At 39.3% G+C, this 19,633-nt stretch overlaps 1 protein-coding gene across 7 annotated transcripts in view; it reads left to right on the forward strand.

The window, feature by feature from the left end:
* Positions 1-19,633, forward strand: part of mcf2l2 (MCF.2 cell line derived transforming sequence-like 2) — a 113,705-nt gene that overhangs the window by 61,129 nt on the left and 32,943 nt on the right. For all 7 annotated transcript variants that reach the window (XM_080878610.1, XM_080878614.1, XM_080878611.1 and 4 more), the window contains 8 exons: positions 542-611; positions 2,042-2,134; positions 2,532-2,624; positions 3,731-3,853; positions 6,875-6,955; positions 9,941-10,081; positions 11,163-11,255; positions 12,760-12,838. In XM_080878610.1, coding sequence (XP_080734736.1) covers positions 542-611; positions 2,042-2,134; positions 2,532-2,624; positions 3,731-3,853; positions 6,875-6,955; positions 9,941-10,081; positions 11,163-11,255; positions 12,760-12,838 — 773 coding nt within the window. The remainder of the gene's footprint in view (positions 1-541; positions 612-2,041; positions 2,135-2,531; positions 2,625-3,730; positions 3,854-6,874; positions 6,956-9,940; positions 10,082-11,162; positions 11,256-12,759; positions 12,839-19,633) is intronic.

The raw sequence follows: 19,633 nt of genomic DNA on the forward strand, positions 1-19,633 counted from the left end.
AATAGCTGTCAGTTTGTACTATTAAATGATATACCGGTTGCACTCAGGTAATCCTGTAATTTTAAACCAAAAGCTCTCCCTAAAGAATTTCTAAAAAACTGGACTAACAGGAAGTCAAAGCATGCACTGCACACAAACCACACCTCCCCATTGCTTCTTGTTAAGGCAATCATGTGTGGTTCATATCAGTATATGTATCTCTGTGAATTTATTTAAATATCAAAACCTGAGAAAATGTGTAAAATGTATTTAAAAACAGAATACACTAATTTGCAAATCTCATGTTTTACTGACAGTAGAAAACAGAAAACATATCAAATGCTGAGAGATTTTATTATTTCATGAATTCAATGGTAGTACGACATCTCTTAACAGATCACTTTGATGATTAGTTAGATTTACCAACTTAACTAAGATCTAATTAAAAGACTAAAGTAACTAGACCTAAAGATTATGTAATTTGCATACACCTAATTAGTTTTAAGTAATTGGGATGCAATGTGTATTGTTTTCTTACTTTGTTTTCATGTATTTTCTGCAGGACATTTCTCATGGAGCTGGAGAACTGTGCAGAGAAACCAGAGCTGGTTGGAACCTGTTTTCTGAAAAGAGTGGGTATTTAGAAATACCCGCAAGTACCTGTAAAAGGGTTTATATTAGTACTTCCTTTACGTTAGTGGTTACTTTTTTCTCCATGGCTATAACAGTGCACTTTTAACAGTACAAGGAATAACATGATATATTTTGCTCTTACTTTAAATGCACCCACACCAGGGACACTTGAATACTTTTCCTGCCATATCTGAGAAACTAATGACATAATGGAAAAAATATGTCTCTCACTAGCAATATTTGTTGTTCTTTAATGTGAAAAAAAATGTCCAGCCAACAATTCACACATTGACAGAGCAAACATTTGTTCCAGTTTCCAAGTATCAACTCCTCAGTCCAGTGAACCAAATGCTGCTTTGAAATATGAGAAAAGGTACCCGAAGGATCTGAGGACAGGAACTAATGAAACCTTTAAGGTTTTGCAGGTGAAACTGAAAATAGACACCCTCCAGAATCAGGTGTCTGGAAAATGAATTCCTTGCCAGGACCTCAGGTTGTAAACCTTAAACGTCTTTAAGGCTGAGACGTGGCATGGAGATAGCCATTTTTTTTTTTTTTTTACAAAAGAAGTTAAAGGTCGAGACTTGACAATTCTTCAAAAATAGGCAGATAAAGAGTAATGAGATCTTCATTAAAGGTCTGCGGGCTAACAGGCAAGGAGTCTGATTACTGGCGCAAATTCGCACTTCACTGGGCATGTAGAGAAAGTAAGGAGAAGCAGATTTTTGTCACAGATGATCTATTCATGGGCTGAGACTTAACAACAATATAGAGCAATGATAGTTATTCAAAGCCATAATCTTTTGTCATCTAGTTATCATTAGACAGGTAAAACCAGACCTTCCATTCTTTGAAACAGGGAGATCTGATACTGTGAATCGAATTTGTTCATGCTTAGCATTGACATACTTATTGTGTTGTCTTTGGTTTGTGTGAAATCCATCAACAGAGACTTAAGAAAACACACAAAGCTGTAAGTTTTTATGTTAAAAAACTATTTACATAATAGTGAGAAGTTACTGCACACATAATCTAATTTCCCAAGTCGGGGAGGAGCCAAGTCTTTAACTTACAGATTTGAAGTTCTAAAAGTACTAATACACAGAGACTTCAGGTGAGCCATTTATCATAGATCTATCATAAGTCTAGTTTTTTAGTTGGAACCTTTTTCTCCAGGTTTTAAAGTCCAATACTTTGTATTGTTGTACGGTTGTTTTTATTCAGATAACATGCGAAATTACAAAGATGTTCACTCTATTTTTGCACAACAAATTTGTTGTCTCGATTCATATCCTAGAGGGTTCCTTTAATATTCATATAAATTCATAGAAAGGTGGCAAACTTTTAAAACTAAAGATTGAATTGAACAGAAACTGAGAAACCAAATAGCCTTCCCTCTTCTCACTTGGACATGTGTTTGTGCTCTCAGAAAGAAGAGCTTCAGGTGTATGAAAAGTATTGTCAGAATAAACCACGCTCTGAAATCCTCTGGAGGCAGTGTGGGGACAGCCTGTTTTTTCAGGTAAAACACACACATACGCGCACGCACACACACACGCACGCACGCACGCACGCACGCACGCACACACACACACACACACACACACACACACACACACACACAATTTCAGGTGACTACAACTGTTAGTTGATTTCTACAACTTCTTCTTAACCTAATCTGAGATGGTAGCTAACTTTACAAATCTGTTAAAAAACTAGGCCGAACCCTGAAGTTGTTTCACTGAACCCTCAGTAATGCTTCATGCTACTGGCCTCTGAGAAAGACTTTAGAGCACAGCACCTACAATGTTGGTGTTCTGTTTGGTGACTTAACCTCACAATGCAGCTGTAACAGGTTAGAGTTCGATGAGGCTTCACGTGCCACTTCTTGATCAACAACATTTGGTTTGTGAGAACAGGAATGCCAGAAGAAGCTGGATCACAAACTGTCTCTGGATGCCTACCTGCTGAAGCCTGTCCAGAGGATCACCAAATACCAACTCATGCTGAAGGTGTGTTATGTGGTTATAAGATGTAATTTAAAAGGAACTAACCAATTAGTTCAGTACATTAATGTTATTTTTTATTCTTTGTATTTATTAGGCTAGTTATCATGCTTCTAATAGATATCCAGTCTCTATTTACCATGAATAATTTAATTTAAAAGATAATTAAACAACCAAGTATTTGATTTTTCTTCTTTTTTTGGTCAGCCTAACCAAAAAAAAACATTTTTACTTTTTATAAAATATAACAGAAGCAAGAATATGAAAAACCTTTTATTAGTCACTTACATTTCATCCTGAACCTAAAGAAAAGCCTTCATCACCACTGAAGCTTGCTAAGTCATTGATTTCATTTATTTTAAGTAAAAAAAAAAAAAAATTCCCATTGAGTCAATTGTTGGTGAGAATGGAAAATAAATAAAGAAAAAGAAACCTGTGACACAACCAGAGTGATGGTTTATTCAATACTAGAGGAACTGTTCCTGGAAAATGAGCTGATATCCACAACGTGATAGCCCTGTTATCTCAGTCTGTGTTTATTATTAATTCTGCCTTTCACCTGCATCTTCTCTCCTCCCCTTCTCCTCTCCTCCTCTTTGGGACTTTAGAAATATTGATATCCAGTCAATTCAGTCCAAATAATTATACTATTCGCATAACCCAAGAAATGATATGAACTGTTATATTTATGGCAAGAAATTTGCCATTTTCTTAAACAAATGTTGGGTGAAATATTAGCCATGTTCAATGTAGCAATGTGGAACTGTTGTAGCATTTCGAATAATCTGATGGCTTTTTCATTGGGCCATTGGCATGTCCTGATAAGAGGGAGATATAAGAATCGACCCTATAAGTAATAATAATAATAATAATAATAATAATAATGATAAGTGCATGTGATTTTTGTTCCACGTCACTGTTAGACAGTAGGGTTATATTTCTGATATGGACTGACAAAAGAAGGCGGTCCTAAAGATAGGGAATTTGTCATTAACTATGATTCTACATCAAGATTGACATAAAGTTTATTTGCTCCTCTGTTCTTCTCTTTCTTTGGTTTGTATTTTGTGCCCTTGATCTTTCTAAACCACTTCCACTTTCCCGTCTAACAGGAGATGTTAAAATGCAGTAACGGTGAGGGGATGGCTGAGTTGGAGGAGGCTTTAGCCACCATGCTGGACATCATTAAGTCTGTCAATGACTCCATGCACCAGATAGCAATCACTGGCTTTGAGGTCAGTGTACAGTAGTCATCATCATCATCATTAAAGTTCTGAATGATTTACACTGTGAAAACGAACTTGAGTTAGAGGGCTGTTATTCCACTCTCGTTACTCAGCCTCTAATTCACCGTGTGATGTCAACTGACTTGACTTTCTTCACTTTAGAGCAATCAGATTACTATAACTTGTCACCTTCCCGTTGTGGTACAGTCATGTGAAAAAGTGATCTAATGGAAAGTGTTTGCTTTCTGAAATATTTTAGTGAGCAAAATTGGAATCCTCTTTGTCATAGAGCCTATTGATGAACAGGAAACACTGAAACACGTGTTCCAGAATGTGGATGATGGACTTTTTCTAAAAGTGTTTTCCTATGTTTTCTTTCCTATGTTTTTGGGCTTGCTGTGCCATTTGAAAGACTTTTTATCCCTGCCAAGAGCGTAGTTCAAGAAACCTGGAAAAACATGTACATCATAAGATGGATCTATTTAGTTATGCAGTAGTACATGTTTTTGTGATTAAAGTCAGTATCATGTAAACCATTTATTCCCATTAAAACAACAACAAACAATGTCTGTTGCTTACATTTTTAAAAGTCACTGGTCACACCATAAATTCAGTGTTAAAACCTGAATCAAATATGTTTAATCAGCAGATTTTTCTGTTTTTTTCACACTACTAATGCTATTCTTTTCTATTACAAGTTTAGCACTGAATGTACCTAACTAGGGATAAAGTAAAAAGAGTTTTTGGGCAAGTCTCAACAGCTTTTGCACACCCGGGCCCTATTTCAGGAAGCCGGTTTAGTGCAAACTCTGAGTAAGTATACCCTGAGTTAACGAAAACTCTGGGTTTTTGGTTTCACAAAGTGAGTTTAGATTAATTCTGAGCGAGTTACTATGACGACACACTCCGTGAAGCTAACCTGCCCCCCTAGCAGGTTTACTTCAACTAACCCTGACCTTCTCCGCCTCTTTGTCGGAAACCTGACTGTAGGAAGTGTCAGACATGGCGTGTCCCTTCCTTGAAGAGCCAGTAGATGTTGAAGCCCAAATTCTCCGCAGAGCTCTCCGCCGGGAGAGAGTGATTAGAGCGCGTTTGGACATTTTATCATTTCCTGATGATTTTCTGTGTGAACGTTACCGTTTTTCAGCACAATCTATAATTTATTTGAATAACATCCTCAGGCCTAATATTGCTCATGTGACACATCGCGGACATTCTCTCAGTTCTGTACATATTATTTGTATTGCACTTCGGTTTTTTGCAAACGGGAGCTTTCTGTATAATATTGGTGACGCTGAGCACGTTTCCAAGGCTACCGTCTGTCGGGCAGTCAGGAATGTTACAGTTGCACTGAAACGTCTCCTGTACTCGTTTGTGGTGTTCCCCGGTCATAGACCCACAAGATTTATCAAAGAGGGATGCCACAAAATTGCAGGTATCAGGATGAACAAAACTTAATTCATGATGTGGTGATACTTGAACTACTACTTAAATTTTACATTTATTCTCACGGTTCCCAGGCGTGATTGGCTGTACAGATGGCACTCACATTCCAATCATTGCTCCTTCAGTAAATGAAGGAGACTATGTGAACAGGAAGTCTTTCCACAGCATTAATGTACAGGTACATAGTTCCCTGTAGCATTTCAAACTAACAAATTATTTCATTATAGTAATGGATGCTAATTTGTGTTCTCTGCACTGTGAAGATCATATGTGATGCTGCCAACATTATCACAAATGTGGAAGCCAACTGCTCAGCCTCTGTGAGTGGTGGAGGACCCCCACCTGTTTTTCGGGCCTCCGCTTTTTTTCTGTTGGCTATAACGGGTCACATTTGAGCATACAGAGTAAGCAAATATGTACTTGTAATGTGCTCAGATAATTTCAATAAGTGCTTACAGAAAGAAAATTAATGTAGCCTCTAACTGCAATTGGTTTACATCGGACAAACAGACCAAGCACTATGGCTCATAATACAATTACACCTTACCTGTTTGGACTATATTTTTACATTTCATTTTTACTTGCTGCCAGGAACGTTTGGGGCCTGTTGGGTTGCACCTGCGCTCACATCACATCACAAAATCAAATGTATAAATTAAAAAATAAAATAAAATAAAATAAAATAACGTGTTAAATGGGTGGAAATCCCTAGATCAATGTTTAAATTAACACTCACGCATTGACTCTGTCGGCTATGTTTTGCCATGCATGCTCCCTTTGTTTTGCAGCTGTCGCTGTGTTACTTTTTTTCCGCAAAATTTGCATGTTATCGGCATATGCTGCCATCAGAATTTCGGCCTCAAGCGCTGTAAAATACATTGACCGCGCCTTCTTTCCCTCCGTCTCCATGGTGACTCGCTTAATCTGTGCTCCACTAATCAGGGCTTTATGTATCCTCGTGCGCGCGCTTAACTTGGGGTTAAAGCAACTCCGCGTTGCCTGAACTAATTGTTATCAGCCTTTCTGAAACCGAATATTCTGAGTTGGACAGTTCGGGGTTACTCAACCGTGAGTGTCGTTTTTCACTCTGAGTTTTCTAAACCAGCTTCCTGGAATAGGGCCCAGGTTTTCAAAATTTAGGTTTAGAATAACTCTTCAAGTTTTAGCAGGTTTAATGGGAATCTTTTGTGACCTGCCATATTCAGGTCTCCTCATAGATGATATCTGGGCTAAGATGTTTGCTCTGGCAAACATCCAAATTCCTTCTTCCCTTAAATGAGTTGTGATTGACTGGGTGTGGGTGGGGTTACATATCACTGGGGGTATCTTACCAGCGCCAGCATGTGCATTCAGATCATTGTTAACACATGGAAGTGTTGTACTGTTCATACAAAAAGTATGCTTAAATAATGAGCTTTTGTTGCCAACTTTTTGTGCCATAACTGAACTGAAGCTGTATTAAAACATTTACTACTGCGAATAGTTATGCCCCCCCCCCCCCCCCCCCCCCCACCACCACCACCACCACCACCACCACAAAAAAAAATGTGTTTCACAGATCTGACAGTTTTTTGATGTTTGCAGGGAAATCTGAGTGAACTGGGGAAGCTGCTGATGCAGGGATCCTTCAATGTGTGGACTGACCACAAGAAAGGCCACAGCAAAGTAAATTCCCACACTCCTGTTTTACCAGTGTTGAATATTGCCCTATGGATGTCCTGTCGTTTACCTTAACATTAGTTAGTCGCAATGAACAAGTCTGGATACTTTACATTCATTAAGATGCAAGAAAAATAAATACATCCTTCTTAGCTTTACATATTTCAGAGTGAAATAAAAGCAAATAGGAGACCAGTCTGAGATTACCTGACTGGTTGTCGAGTGGTTGCTGGAGACTGCTGATTGTTGCCAGTGGAAAACAGTTGCAAAGAGGGTGCTGCTGTGAACAATTTTATGCTGCCAACTAGGGATGGGTATCGAAAACCGGTTCTTGTTGAGACCCGGTTCTCACTGTTTCAATTCCTTGGAATTGTTTGCCATTTTTGCAAACGATTCCCTTATCGATTCCAGTCGCCCCGAATGACGTCACCACGTTGCTGAGCGTCATTTACCTGGCAGGAAACACGGCGCCTAAGCGGCTCAAATGCTCAAAAGTTTGGTTATACTTTACGAGAACGGATGACAACAGGGCAACTTGCAATACTTGCAAAGTAGATATTTCATTTAAGGGAGGAAACACTACGAGTATGCAAAAGCATTTGCTCACAAAACACGCGATAACCTTAAATGAATGTTGTGTTTTTAATTCCGCTCCGGACTCGTGAATCTCAACCCAGCAGCAGCGGTAACGTTTGCACTTCCTCTCCCGTTAATGCGGCAGGTAAATAATCAACTAACAGTGCATTTTATGTTAGCGCGATCTGCCTTATTACAAACCTGCCATTACTGTGCATTTAGGTGACCATGTTGAGAGAGACAGACAGAGTCTGGCTGGCTCAGATGCTGGCAGTTCTCGCTGCAGTCTACCGGTAGCGTCTCCTTTCAGGCCAGGATAGACGAATGTCACCCAGCAGTGACTAAGTTTGTGGTCAAAGGCTTGCACCCATTTGCCACAGCAGATGCCCCGATTTTTGGTAAGTGAATGTGTTTAATTGTAGGCAGGGACATTACTGGATATTCTTGTGTAATTGCTGCAGAATAATTTATGTTATACTTTGTTATTGCAACAGAAGAATATTTATTTTATTATTTTACATTTACAATTTTTTTCCCGGGGACCCTGTGACACCCCATTAAAGAGCCGTAGGCTGGATCTCTTAAGATCTCACTGCTGGGTTTGTAAGGCCATGTTACTCCTAAATTTCTATCTTGTTTAAAGAGAAGATGTAAAACAAAGTTCTAAGCTAATCGACTTTAGTGTTCTCCTTTTTAAAAAAGAATCGATAAAGAATCGAATCGTTAAACATAATCGAAAATGGAATCGGAATCGTGAAAATCTTATCAATACCCATCCCTACTGCCAGCAACTACCAGTCACTTATGGAACACATTTTTCCATCACAAGCAGAGGTTGCCAGATGATTGCTGACAGGTCTCTAGGCTTAATTAATCTGCAGCTACAGTTTACCTTTCATAAACAAGGCTGTGTATGGCCTTTACTGCAGAACCTCGATCACTTTTTTTTTTCTTTTCAGAGGAAACAGGAGCTCTATAATTTGATGTGTCAAATTATGACAATCACTCTAAAACACTTTGTGGAAACCGGATCAGTTGTGTCCAAAGCACAACCAAACCATAAGCAAGCGCATCTAGAGAAGATCATCACGCTTTCTTGATGAGAAATGGCAAGGCACCTCTATCATTGATACAGAAATTGCTAAATAAGGAATGCAAGAGCACAGCCAGCAGGAGGCCAAAACTCAGGGCTAAACCATGCCAGCATTTCATAGCGAATCATTGGAAAAAAGGACGAGCGTATTTAAGATGAAGAACATGTATTTCATTTCCTCTTTTTCAACATAAAGAACCATCATAGCATTCAAGTTTGTCCTTGGAAGCATTATAATGCAATACTGTTTTGCAGTTTATGTTATCAGTTGATGATTAATAACCGAGACACAATGGAAGCGAAGCTAAAGTGGCTCGGAGTGATGCAGTCATTAATATTTACATCTATAGCTAAATACAAACCCATCCCAAGTGCCTTTGATACTTTGTGTGTTCAGCTCATATTGTTCTGCTCCAGTCAGTGAATTTCTGGTTGAGTCTCATTTCCATTTTTTTTTTTTAGCTCTGCTGTGGTTGCCAAATCTGTTGTGACCGGCTATTCAGTTTTATTTATGTAGCACCAGTTCACAAACCAGCCATCTCAAAGCACTTTATATTGCGGAGTAAAGACCCTATAATAGTACAGCAGCTGGAATCCAAACAATCAGATGATCCCCTATGATCAAGCATGATTGAGGGTTTGAGGAACTACCTTTCAACAGGAAGTGTCCTCTGGCAGGACCAATGTAAGGGGCAGCCATTTGCTTCAACTGCCCGGGGGCTGCAGCGAAGTGTACCAGAAAAGACAGGCATACGTTTCAGTAGTTTTTTATACACATTTTTACCAACAACATCAAACCATATGCAAGCACATCTAGATATTTGATCAAGCTCTGTTGATGAGAGATAGCAAGGAAACTCTATTGATATAGAACATACCAGCATTTCATAGCAAAAGAATGAAAGAAAGGGTACGTGGCAAAGAAGAGCATATTTAAACTGAAGGACATGAATTTCATTGCCTCTTTTTCAACTTAAACAGGCAGCACAGCATTCAGGTTTGTCCTTGGAAGCATTATAGCGCAATGCTGTTCTGCTGTTTATGTTATCAGTTGATGATTAATAACCAAGACACAATGGAAACAAAACGTAAACAGCTTAGAGTGATGCAGTCATTAACATTTATATGTATAGCTAAATACAAACCCATCCCATGTGCCTTTGATGTATTCAGGTTTGTTCGAACATTTTTTTGTTTGCTTAAATAATAACAATATGAGTGATGCTACAGGGTCATCTGTCATGGGTCTTTGTTGACATTTAATTTCTGAATGTTACACAGTTATTTACGCATGTGATAAGTGACAGATTACCTGCTCTTAGGTGAAGGACCTGGCGAGGTTTAAGCCTATGCAGAGGCATCTCTTTCTGTATGATAAGATGCTGCTGTTCTGTAAGAAACGAGAGGAGACCACTGATGGACATGAAAAGACCCCGTCCTACAGCTTCAAACACTCACTCAAGGTCAGATAACGATGGGGATGTGTGTGGGTTAAGTGTGCATAGCCTGCACTTTGTTTGAATGAATAAGCCTTTATTTGTCACCTGCAGTTGCCTGCAGCGAAATTAGACATCAAACACCTTCTCATTTAAAGCTGATTTAAATGATATATTGGGATCTATTGAACTCTACTAGATTAGAGTTCAATAGGTCCCAATAGTTGTTATTTATCCACTACTGGGGCATTTTTATTTATTTATTTATTTATTTATTGAAGAACATCAACTAATTTGTCTTCAATAGTTCCTTTTAAGTATTGCAGATAAAGATGATGCTTAATTTTAAAAAGTACCAGATAATGCACATAATTATGCAAATAATAATTAAAAGCTGTTTTATAAAACAGACAAAAACCAAACAGATTTCATTAATGAGAACGTTTCAGAACCACTAGGATAGAGTAACCCTATTAATACCATTAAAATACATCATTTTGGACTTAATGATGGTTATTTGAAGCTATTCTACTGTTTTTTAAGGGAGCAAACCTTTTAACTGAATATTGCTAAATAGCCAGTGGCATCCACTAGTAGTTGTACAGACTTGTTGCCTGTGAAGTCCTGTAGATAGTAGAAAGGACATCTAAGCCTCAAAGTCTGTAATAGTTTAATTTATCTAAAGATATAAGATTAATTCAGCTAAATGCATTTGTCGTATTGTGGGTGAAGAGGGGTCAGCAGTTAAGCTCATGATTACCACTATTATTAGTATACCCCTACTTGTTATTATGATAAATTCACAGTTGGTATTTAAATAGGAATCTCAAAGCTTATTCACATTACTTTATAGCATGGCAATATTTTGGGAATACTGCTAGCCTGAGACGTTTAATGGCTTTAGTTTATGACTCTGGTTTGTTAATGTCCTGGAAAATAATTATCACCTTAAGTGACTGTTATACTTTGGGAGCGTTGTGCCGAATAACATATAAAATGCGTATTTATTGTGTGACTGCTAATGAAAGAGTTTTTTTTCTGTGCATCACTTGACAGAGTTCATCTCTAACATACTGAATCTCAGTGTCTGTGTCCTGTTTCTGTTCAGATGAGTTCTGTGGGGATCACAGAGAATGTCAAAGGTGACAGCAAAAAGTTTGAGGTTTGGTACAACGGCAGAGAGGAAGTTTACATCATCCAGGTATGTTGATGCAACCTTTCCTTTCTGCTTTATGTTCAGATTCATTCAGCTTACCCTTTCCTCTGAAACTGTGATGGAACCCAGCTCACTTTATTTATTTGGAGCAGTACTACATTTCTACCTTTTTATTTCTGATTTTACTAAAAACATCTACTTCTGGTCTCTTGTCACATTTCTTTTGTTTATTAGCTATTCGGTCAACAGGAGCCTTCAAAATTCAGTCCTCTTAAACTGTATTAGGCCATTCTTTTAGTAAATAAAAACAACAATTTTTGGTTTCTTCTGCTTCCTGAAACCATTAATCATGTCACAACCTAAACAGTTTCTTGGCAGCTGGTTGCGGGACTTTTTTCTAAGCTTGGAAGTTACTTTCATGTTGCTGGGTCTGAAATACCAGCAACACGCTCAGACAGAAACTGGTTCACCCGAAAGACAAAACGCCAAAACACAAACTTAACAATGTGGTGTATGCTGTACAGTGCAGCGAGGAATGCTCAGACCTCTACATTGGAGAGACCAAACAGCCACTTCACAAGCGCATGGCACAACACAGAAGAGCCACCTCCACAGGACAAGACTCAGCAGTCCATCTGCATCTTAAGGATAAAGGACACTCTTTCGAGGATGCCAATGTTCACATTTTGGACAGAGAGGACAGATGGTTTGAAAGAGGAGTGAAAGAAGCCATCTATGTCCACTGTGAGCAACCATCTTTGAACAGAGGCGGGGGTTTACAACACCAGCTATCTTCCATCTATAATCCAGTTTTGAGATCCCTTCCCAGACGCCTTAACGCCCACTCACATCCTGGGCCATCTGACCTCAGGAATTCGCATGATAAGGTGGGGCCAGGTTTCACAATGAACACACCCGAAACTCTGGCTGATTGGGACCCACGCCCAGTTTCACACCTTGGCTCAGGCGATTAGAGGATCATCAGGGGGTCCTTTTGTCCCTCTGTGGGGGGTTACTCCCACTAGGTTTATATCTGGGACTCTCCACCATTTGACCTTAGAACTGAAGAAGCTTCTCGGATGAGAGGTGAAACGTCTTCAAGCAACTTAAAGAAGTCCAGACGCTTTTCTTTGCAAGCTCCTTTGACTACGATGACCTGGATGACTGAGAACCTTCACAGACACATTGTAGATAATAATGACGGAGGCTAGGGTATTTATGAAACTGCTAAATATGTTTGTGACTGCTTTTTAGAAGTCTGTACATTCATGCATATAAGAACTGGAAAATGATATCCTTATGGCAATGAATTCATATAAAGCATAATGTGTCTAATTTATTGCTTAATGTGACCCCCTGATGTAATTTCAGTGAAATATTCTTCCTGGAAGAAATCCATGATACACAAGGTGTGCTCTTGGGGGCAGTGTTGCACCACACACCTCTCCAATCAGTTTCTCACTCAGCATTAATGTTAAGATGCTTTTGTTGTGTATATGTGCTTGATTTATCTTTGTGTGTATCTATGTATGTATTTATTCCTCCCTAGGCTCCTTCCATGGATGTGAAAAATATGTGGGTGTCAGAGATTCGGAAAGTTCTTACAGGCCAGCTGGAAGCATGCAGAGGTATGTACACACACACACACACCTTTTCATCTGAGAATAATTCTGTTCGTCTGTGTTACCTCATCTTTCACAGGATCACACTTCAGTCCCAGCAGGTGAAGGATGAAGTTTCCTCTCTGCTCGGATAAGTTCACCTGTTAGCATCTGTTAGATTAGTTAAATCATAACTTTTTGGTTTTAGCGTGAAAACGTTTACACTCACACATTCTGCTGTTGTGCCATTGTTATTTTTTTTAACGTCTTCATGGTACCTCGTGCATTGATGCACACATTCTAACGAATGAATGAAACTCAGACCTTGAATATATTTATTAGAACTTAAATATATAAAATGACATCAAAAGAAAATCCACATCAAAGCAAGAAGATGTGTGGAGCTTGCATGTTCTCCCCGTGTCCTCCCACAGTCCAAAGAAATGCTTGTTGGTGTTTCTAAACTGCTCATAGGTGTGCATGTGAGAGTGAATGGTTATTGTCATGGCTACTGAACGGACCCACGCGCAGACAGTTCTTTCAAGGAAACAAAAGGGGATTTATTTACAATAGGGATCACCTTAGTGCAAAATATATGTACAGTGAGTTGGGAGGGGGTCCAGGGCTCCAGGGAGAGAAGGGGGGGGGGGGGGGAATCCACACACACGCTTCCTCTTCCACTCAGTCACCGCCACCGCTCCTCCGCACACACGCACTCCTCTTCAGCCGCACTCGCTCCAACACTCCACACACTGCCCCACTTGGACAGGTCCGGTGATTCGGTCCAGAATCTACAGACAGAAGGTCAAAGGTTAGTTCCACAACATAAAACACGTGTAAGCGATTCTTCTTTGAATATGCCGCGAGCACGAACTCAGGTGGTTCGACGTTCCAGCGGTGAGCTGCTCTGTGCCACTGCCTTAAATAGCAGCTGGGGAAATCAGCCAGATCAGCCGCAGGTGGACACCATCCACAGGGGTGCGTGGGCCAAGAGTGAGAGCCCGTAATGAGCTCCACCCAGGCAGAGAGGAGGAGGAGAGACAAAAAACTAAAACTAACAACAACAAAACCTGTAGCCAGCGTGGGCCAACCAGAGAGACACGGGGACCGTGACAGTTATCTGTCCCTCTGTGTTAGCCTTGGTGACATGTAGCCGTTCTACGAGTACACTGCATTAATACACCATGACAAGCTTTAGCTGCTACAGCACCTTGTATTCAAACAGCTGAGTACTGTCCTTAAAGGATCAAGCATTGTTTTTGACTTAAGTCTTCTGTAGTTTTAAACCTTTATTTAGGTTCTGACCTGACATAAAACTTACATGTAGTTCGAAGCAGGCAATATAATTTTGTCTGTTTTTATACGACTTACATGAAACAAGCAGTGGCTTGCTTCTATATCAATTTTACAACAAGCTGTTTTTTGATTTTATACAATGATGAAGAACTGAACTGATGAAGAATGTAGAGCACAGCTGTCCCAAACATTCACACTGCATGCTGACTAAATGACCCAGATCATTTAGTCAGCATGAAGTTCAATCCTCTATAAAAACATGAACAATTATAGTTCTGTATACTGGCTTCTATGATAGGGGTACCTGTTGGTTTGATTAACTTTTTTTTTTTTTCAAGGGACATATTTGCCTTGCTCTCCATTTTTTAACACACTGTGTCATTAATGAAGGCTGTCAGAAAAATGATTTATGTCATCAGTTTTTTTATTTGCTATCGAGCGCTTCTTTTTGTTTCTAATCATGTTAGATTGCTTAGTAGATGGAATTCCATCGAAGACATTAATATATCATCAAACCTCAAATAACCATGTCCAGAGCCGCTAAAAAATGTTGTATAGCATACAAATTGCAATCTAGGTTCTGGTACTTCTTAAATCAAAATCAAAAAATCCTGTCCTCATTTTAATTTGGCTGATCTCCTCTTCAAAGTCACCTTTTAGCACACCTCGAGACAGCAGCAGCTATTGTAAGATTATTCTGTGGAAGCCCATTTTCTGTCCCTGTGGGCCCATGAAATGAGCACTGGAACTGTTCCAGTGTGGCAAAGTGGCCAATCTTCAATCTGAATTATATTTTGGAAAAGAGAAAAAAAAAGTAGTTAGTAGCAGTAGTGGGTAAGTCAGCTGGTAGGTGAACATTGTGTTGATGTGGGCAAAAAGTCCCTGATTTCAGTCTGCTATGTGCTATTATGTTACAGTAGTGGTACAGTTCTTTTGCGTTGATAGTCTTTGGATAGTCTGTCCAGTTTTTTCTTCAAGGGAGAATCTGATGTATCTCATGATCATCCGACTGCTGTTGGATCTTTCGTGTATAGTTTGAACAGTAAAAATCATCAGCATCAAAGTCTGGTCGTTTTGACACAGAAGTTGATGCTTACTTTTCATATTAGTTCAGTGGTCAGAACAGAACTTGATATAAAAGTGTGATGAAAAAGTGGACGCAGGAATGGATGTGGGAAACAGATGCAAGAGAAGTTGATCCTAAAGGGTAAATCAGAAAAATTATGCTTTATTTTTTGTATTCTCTTTTGCTTTTAATAGCAAACAAGCAACATTATGATAGCACTTTATATAATGTATGATATAAATTGACTGATATATCTAAAATTAGTGGTTCTCCTTTAATATCTAACAATTTCACTGGCTGATTTATTCAAATTAATTCATCCTCTTGGCAAAAGTACTAAATATTCTACAGTTCCAGATGCTCAAGTGTGAGAATTTAATGCTTTTGTCTCCTTTACATAATTTGAAAATAAATAAATAAAAAGATCTCTGTGGTTTGTTCAGACAGAATAATTTGAAGAGCTGACTTTAGGCACTATTTTCTGACATTTTATAAACTCAAAAAAATAAAAATAAAAACCCCAAGACAACAATATGTGCTGAAAATATTTTTTATCAATATGAAGCAACACCAAACAATGAGAAAACACAAAACCACATAAACACACGTACACACAGCAACCCACACCCCTCTCTCTCTCCCTCAGTCCTTTCTGTGCCAGTCAGTTCTGCACAGTTCTACTCTGTGGTCCTGACTGACAGCTAAGGCACACTATGTGAGCTGCACACTCTGCCCAGCTGACAACCTGTGTGTACCTGTGTCTGTGTGTGAGCAGACTGGCTAATAGCACACCATTCCTGTCATGAAGCCTGGAGAGTAGAGGCTGTAGGAGGCTCTGACGGTCCAGCGCTGTGAGTTAAACCTCAGACTCCATGCGAGGAAAGACAGAGAGAAGGAATGAAATTAGTCCAGGAAAAAGGGAGGGAGGAGATGGAAAGTGATGGGGAGAAAAAAAAGAGGAAGATGGTGGAATGATGTGAAGAGAGAGACAAAGAGACAGAGATGGGCAGAGAGAGTCCAAAGGGATTTTCAGAGTGGAGATGGAGGTTGAGAGGCAGCTCAGAGGGAATGAAGGGAGGCTTGAAGGGATGAACATGAAAGGAAGGAGGGGCAATTGTTAGAAGAGAGGAGGGTGGCGAGAAGGAGAAGAGGCATAGCAGTCATCTCAGCTGTGTGCTTGAGAGAAAAGGAGGAGAGATAATAGATGTGATAGGAGAGCGAGAAGAGGAAGGGCTGGATTATAATGTGACTGATTTAAATCATTTAAATCAGGCCACATAATGGCAAATAGGATCTTAGGACAAAATTATTTAAACTCAAGGTCCTGCTTTTTCTGGCACTTTCTTCCAACAGTTAAAGGGCAAAAATGTACTTTCATAGTCATTTCCATGACAACTGAACTCTAGCAATGACCACTGTGTTAAAAACTGGAAAGTTAAAAGTTCACCCTTGATCTATTTCCAAGGTCAAGAAGGATTTTATGCACTACAGAAAGGTTTTATTGTATATTTTGGTGCGTACATTCTACAATAAATGATATTGTCGTGCTTACTTGGTCAACTTTACTCAGTGAAGTCTAAGCAGAGTTTAGAGTAGAAATAATTTTGCTTAAGGAGGGAAGTAGAACTGCTGTTCCATGCAAGCAAACATAATCTGTGGAGACCAAGGCACACAAGTCTTTCACATGATGAGTCGTGATGGAAAATCATTTACTTGGTGAAGAAAAATGTCTTTCTGTCTGCACAGCAAGAAGGGAGGCGAGTGCATGTCTTCTGGTCAATGACTATGAAAAGGCTTCATGATCACTATTTCAGAGATGTCAGCACACCATGCCAACCCTGGGTTAAGCTCAATAAAATCATAAAGTCAGACTGTAGTCGAGAAAAAAAATGTAAAAATGAAGTGAGGATATTTTTTGGACTGATTTAGAAAAAAATCATCCCGATAAGCACAACATATAGGGGTTAGCCTATACAAACAGACCAAGTCATACCACTGTGTTATCTCACAGGTTTTTAGGTCTCTTATGGTGTGGCATCTAATGGAACAGTATTTAGCAGGATGATGATCCTAAAAACCGAACAAAGGAACCAAAAGTGCTTTAGATGTAGAAAGATGGCTAATTCTTGACTGACTGATCTCACCAACCAATGTGCCCATTAGTTAGTTCAAGCATAGCCTTTAAACTTCCCATTACACATCTCATATACCAGCTATTACACAGTTGCTGTTGTCTCTGCAACCTACTTTGCAAGTCAAACGTACCCATCTCCTCCCTTTTACACCATTTCTGACGTTTGCGTATAGTGCATATTTAATACTTCCTGAGCTTCTGAAGAAAACAATCGTCTTTTAACTAAAGTGGTCCTAGCAAAACGGCTCATTGGAAGCAACTGTGATTAGTGATTAAAAGAATGTCTTTATTTTAGAAAATGGCAGCCGAATTATAAGTATGGTTAAACAAAGTTTTTGTACCGCTGGAATTATCTCAGTATGTATCTTACCCTATATTCGTCTAGATCAGGGGTCAGCAACCTTTAACACCCAAAGAGCCATTTGGACCCAGTTTCCATGGAAAAGAAAACACTGGGAGCCGCAAATACTTTTTGACATCTAAAATAAAGATAACACTGTTTTGCTTTGTATAAACAACTAAAGTGTTTTGCTTATGAAATACATTAAGTGCTACAGAGAAAATAACATTTTATTTATGGAATGAACACATTTTGAACTAAACTAAAAATATAACAAAAAGGAAACAAAAACTGTAGTGAGCCGTCATCCTTATGTCACCTTTGGGATTTTGCAGCCTGTAGCGGAGCCTTGATCTGAATTTTAAAAATAATTGGAAAAAAGCACTATGCTGCTAAAAAATGAAAAATAAGTATTTGCAAAATATCTGCATAAACATTTATTTTACGTGGTTAATGTGTGTGGCAGGGCGTGGTCTGCAGTGCCGCTGCAGGGGAGGTGGACATCTGCAATCAAGCCTCGCCGGCTTAAATTCTGTGCTCTCTCTGCTGTTGTGTTGGTGTGTGTCGGGCTGCGAGCTGCAAAACTACAGCTGGCTGTATGGCTACAGCAACCATGTGTGAAAAGTAGCCAATAAAGAAAAAAAGCATGTTCATGTAAACATCGTCAGGTGGTATGTTGACAATGGGACTTCTGTTCCTGACCGTCTGCGCACAGCGCCTGCAGAGGCGTGAGCGGTGTTTGTTTTTACCACTTGGCCTGCCTGGGGTTGAAAGTCTGCACGGCATTTCGGCAGGTATGGTTTCTGTGAGTGTGACGCTTATTTTGAGCGATGAAAAATAATAACATAGTTTTATTTTTATATTTCAAGATCACAATAATCTTCCAGTTTAGAACTACAAGTTAAAAAGAACTAACACAAATGAAATACACTTCAGTTAAATACTTATAATTTTTTTCCAAACCACGTGGAGCCGCAGTATAAGGACTAAAGAGCCGCAGGTTGCCGACCCCTTGTCTAGATGAATGATAAACATGGAGGATGGAGTGTGCATCACATTATAAACTTTGCCATATGCATGGTGTTACTCCTCATTTAAACTCTTGCTGCTGCTGCTGCTCTCTTCTCAGACTGTCTACGCACAATATGACTAGCCTTTATGAATAAAACATCACTTTGTCCATGATGAAAAAATAGATGCTTTTTGCTGAGTACAATATTCGGTGCTATGCTGAGTCTGCACTTCTCCGACAGGCTCATTGGTTGCTTGGTATAAGAGGTAACAAGCCAGATCATTCACAGAGCTTGGTATTTCACTTATGTGAGCTATCCATTTGGCCAAGGCAGCACCTCTTGTGTACAGTTATGTTACTAGATGCTTCTCTAGAGACTTCCTGCCTCAGAGCAGGATTCTTGTGGCAGGCCAGAATTGTTAACGTTGCATTTATGAAGTCTGTTGATTAGATGTAGGTGATGTCTGAAGCTGCATTCCAGGAACTTAAGTGTTTGGATTTTTCTTTCTTTATAGAGCCCGAGCAGGATTTCAGGATATCAGTCCAGTAAAAGCAGCTTATAGAGTTGACACAGCATTCTGGGAGAATTTAAGCATTGAAATAACTCATGAATTATAGAATAAAAGCTTCCAGTTGTAAAAGATGCCAGCAGCATGGCTCTAAAGGATAGGCACTGGAAGTAAAGCTTGAAACCTTGATTTTTTATAGTTTTTCAGAAAACTAGATGGTGTTTTGTATCTTCTTCTGTCTTGTTCTTTTCTGTTTGGTCTTTCTGATATCATCTCTTGACTTGTGTAAAGAGGACTTGTACTGTTGTAGTTCTTCTGCCGCCATGTATTCAGTACAGTGCAGGACACAGATTCAATAGGACCAGACACCAGTGGAGGATTACAAACAAGACACAGAAGCCACCTCAAGGCCTGCATGACATACAAAATCCACAGTGTGGTACCGAAGAAAATATTTGCTAAGAG

Source organism: Rhamphochromis sp. 'chilingali' (genome assembly GCF_963969265.1).
Source record: "Rhamphochromis sp. 'chilingali' genome assembly, chromosome: 3".
Taxonomy (NCBI): Eukaryota; Metazoa; Chordata; class Actinopteri; order Cichliformes; family Cichlidae; genus Rhamphochromis; species Rhamphochromis sp. 'chilingali'.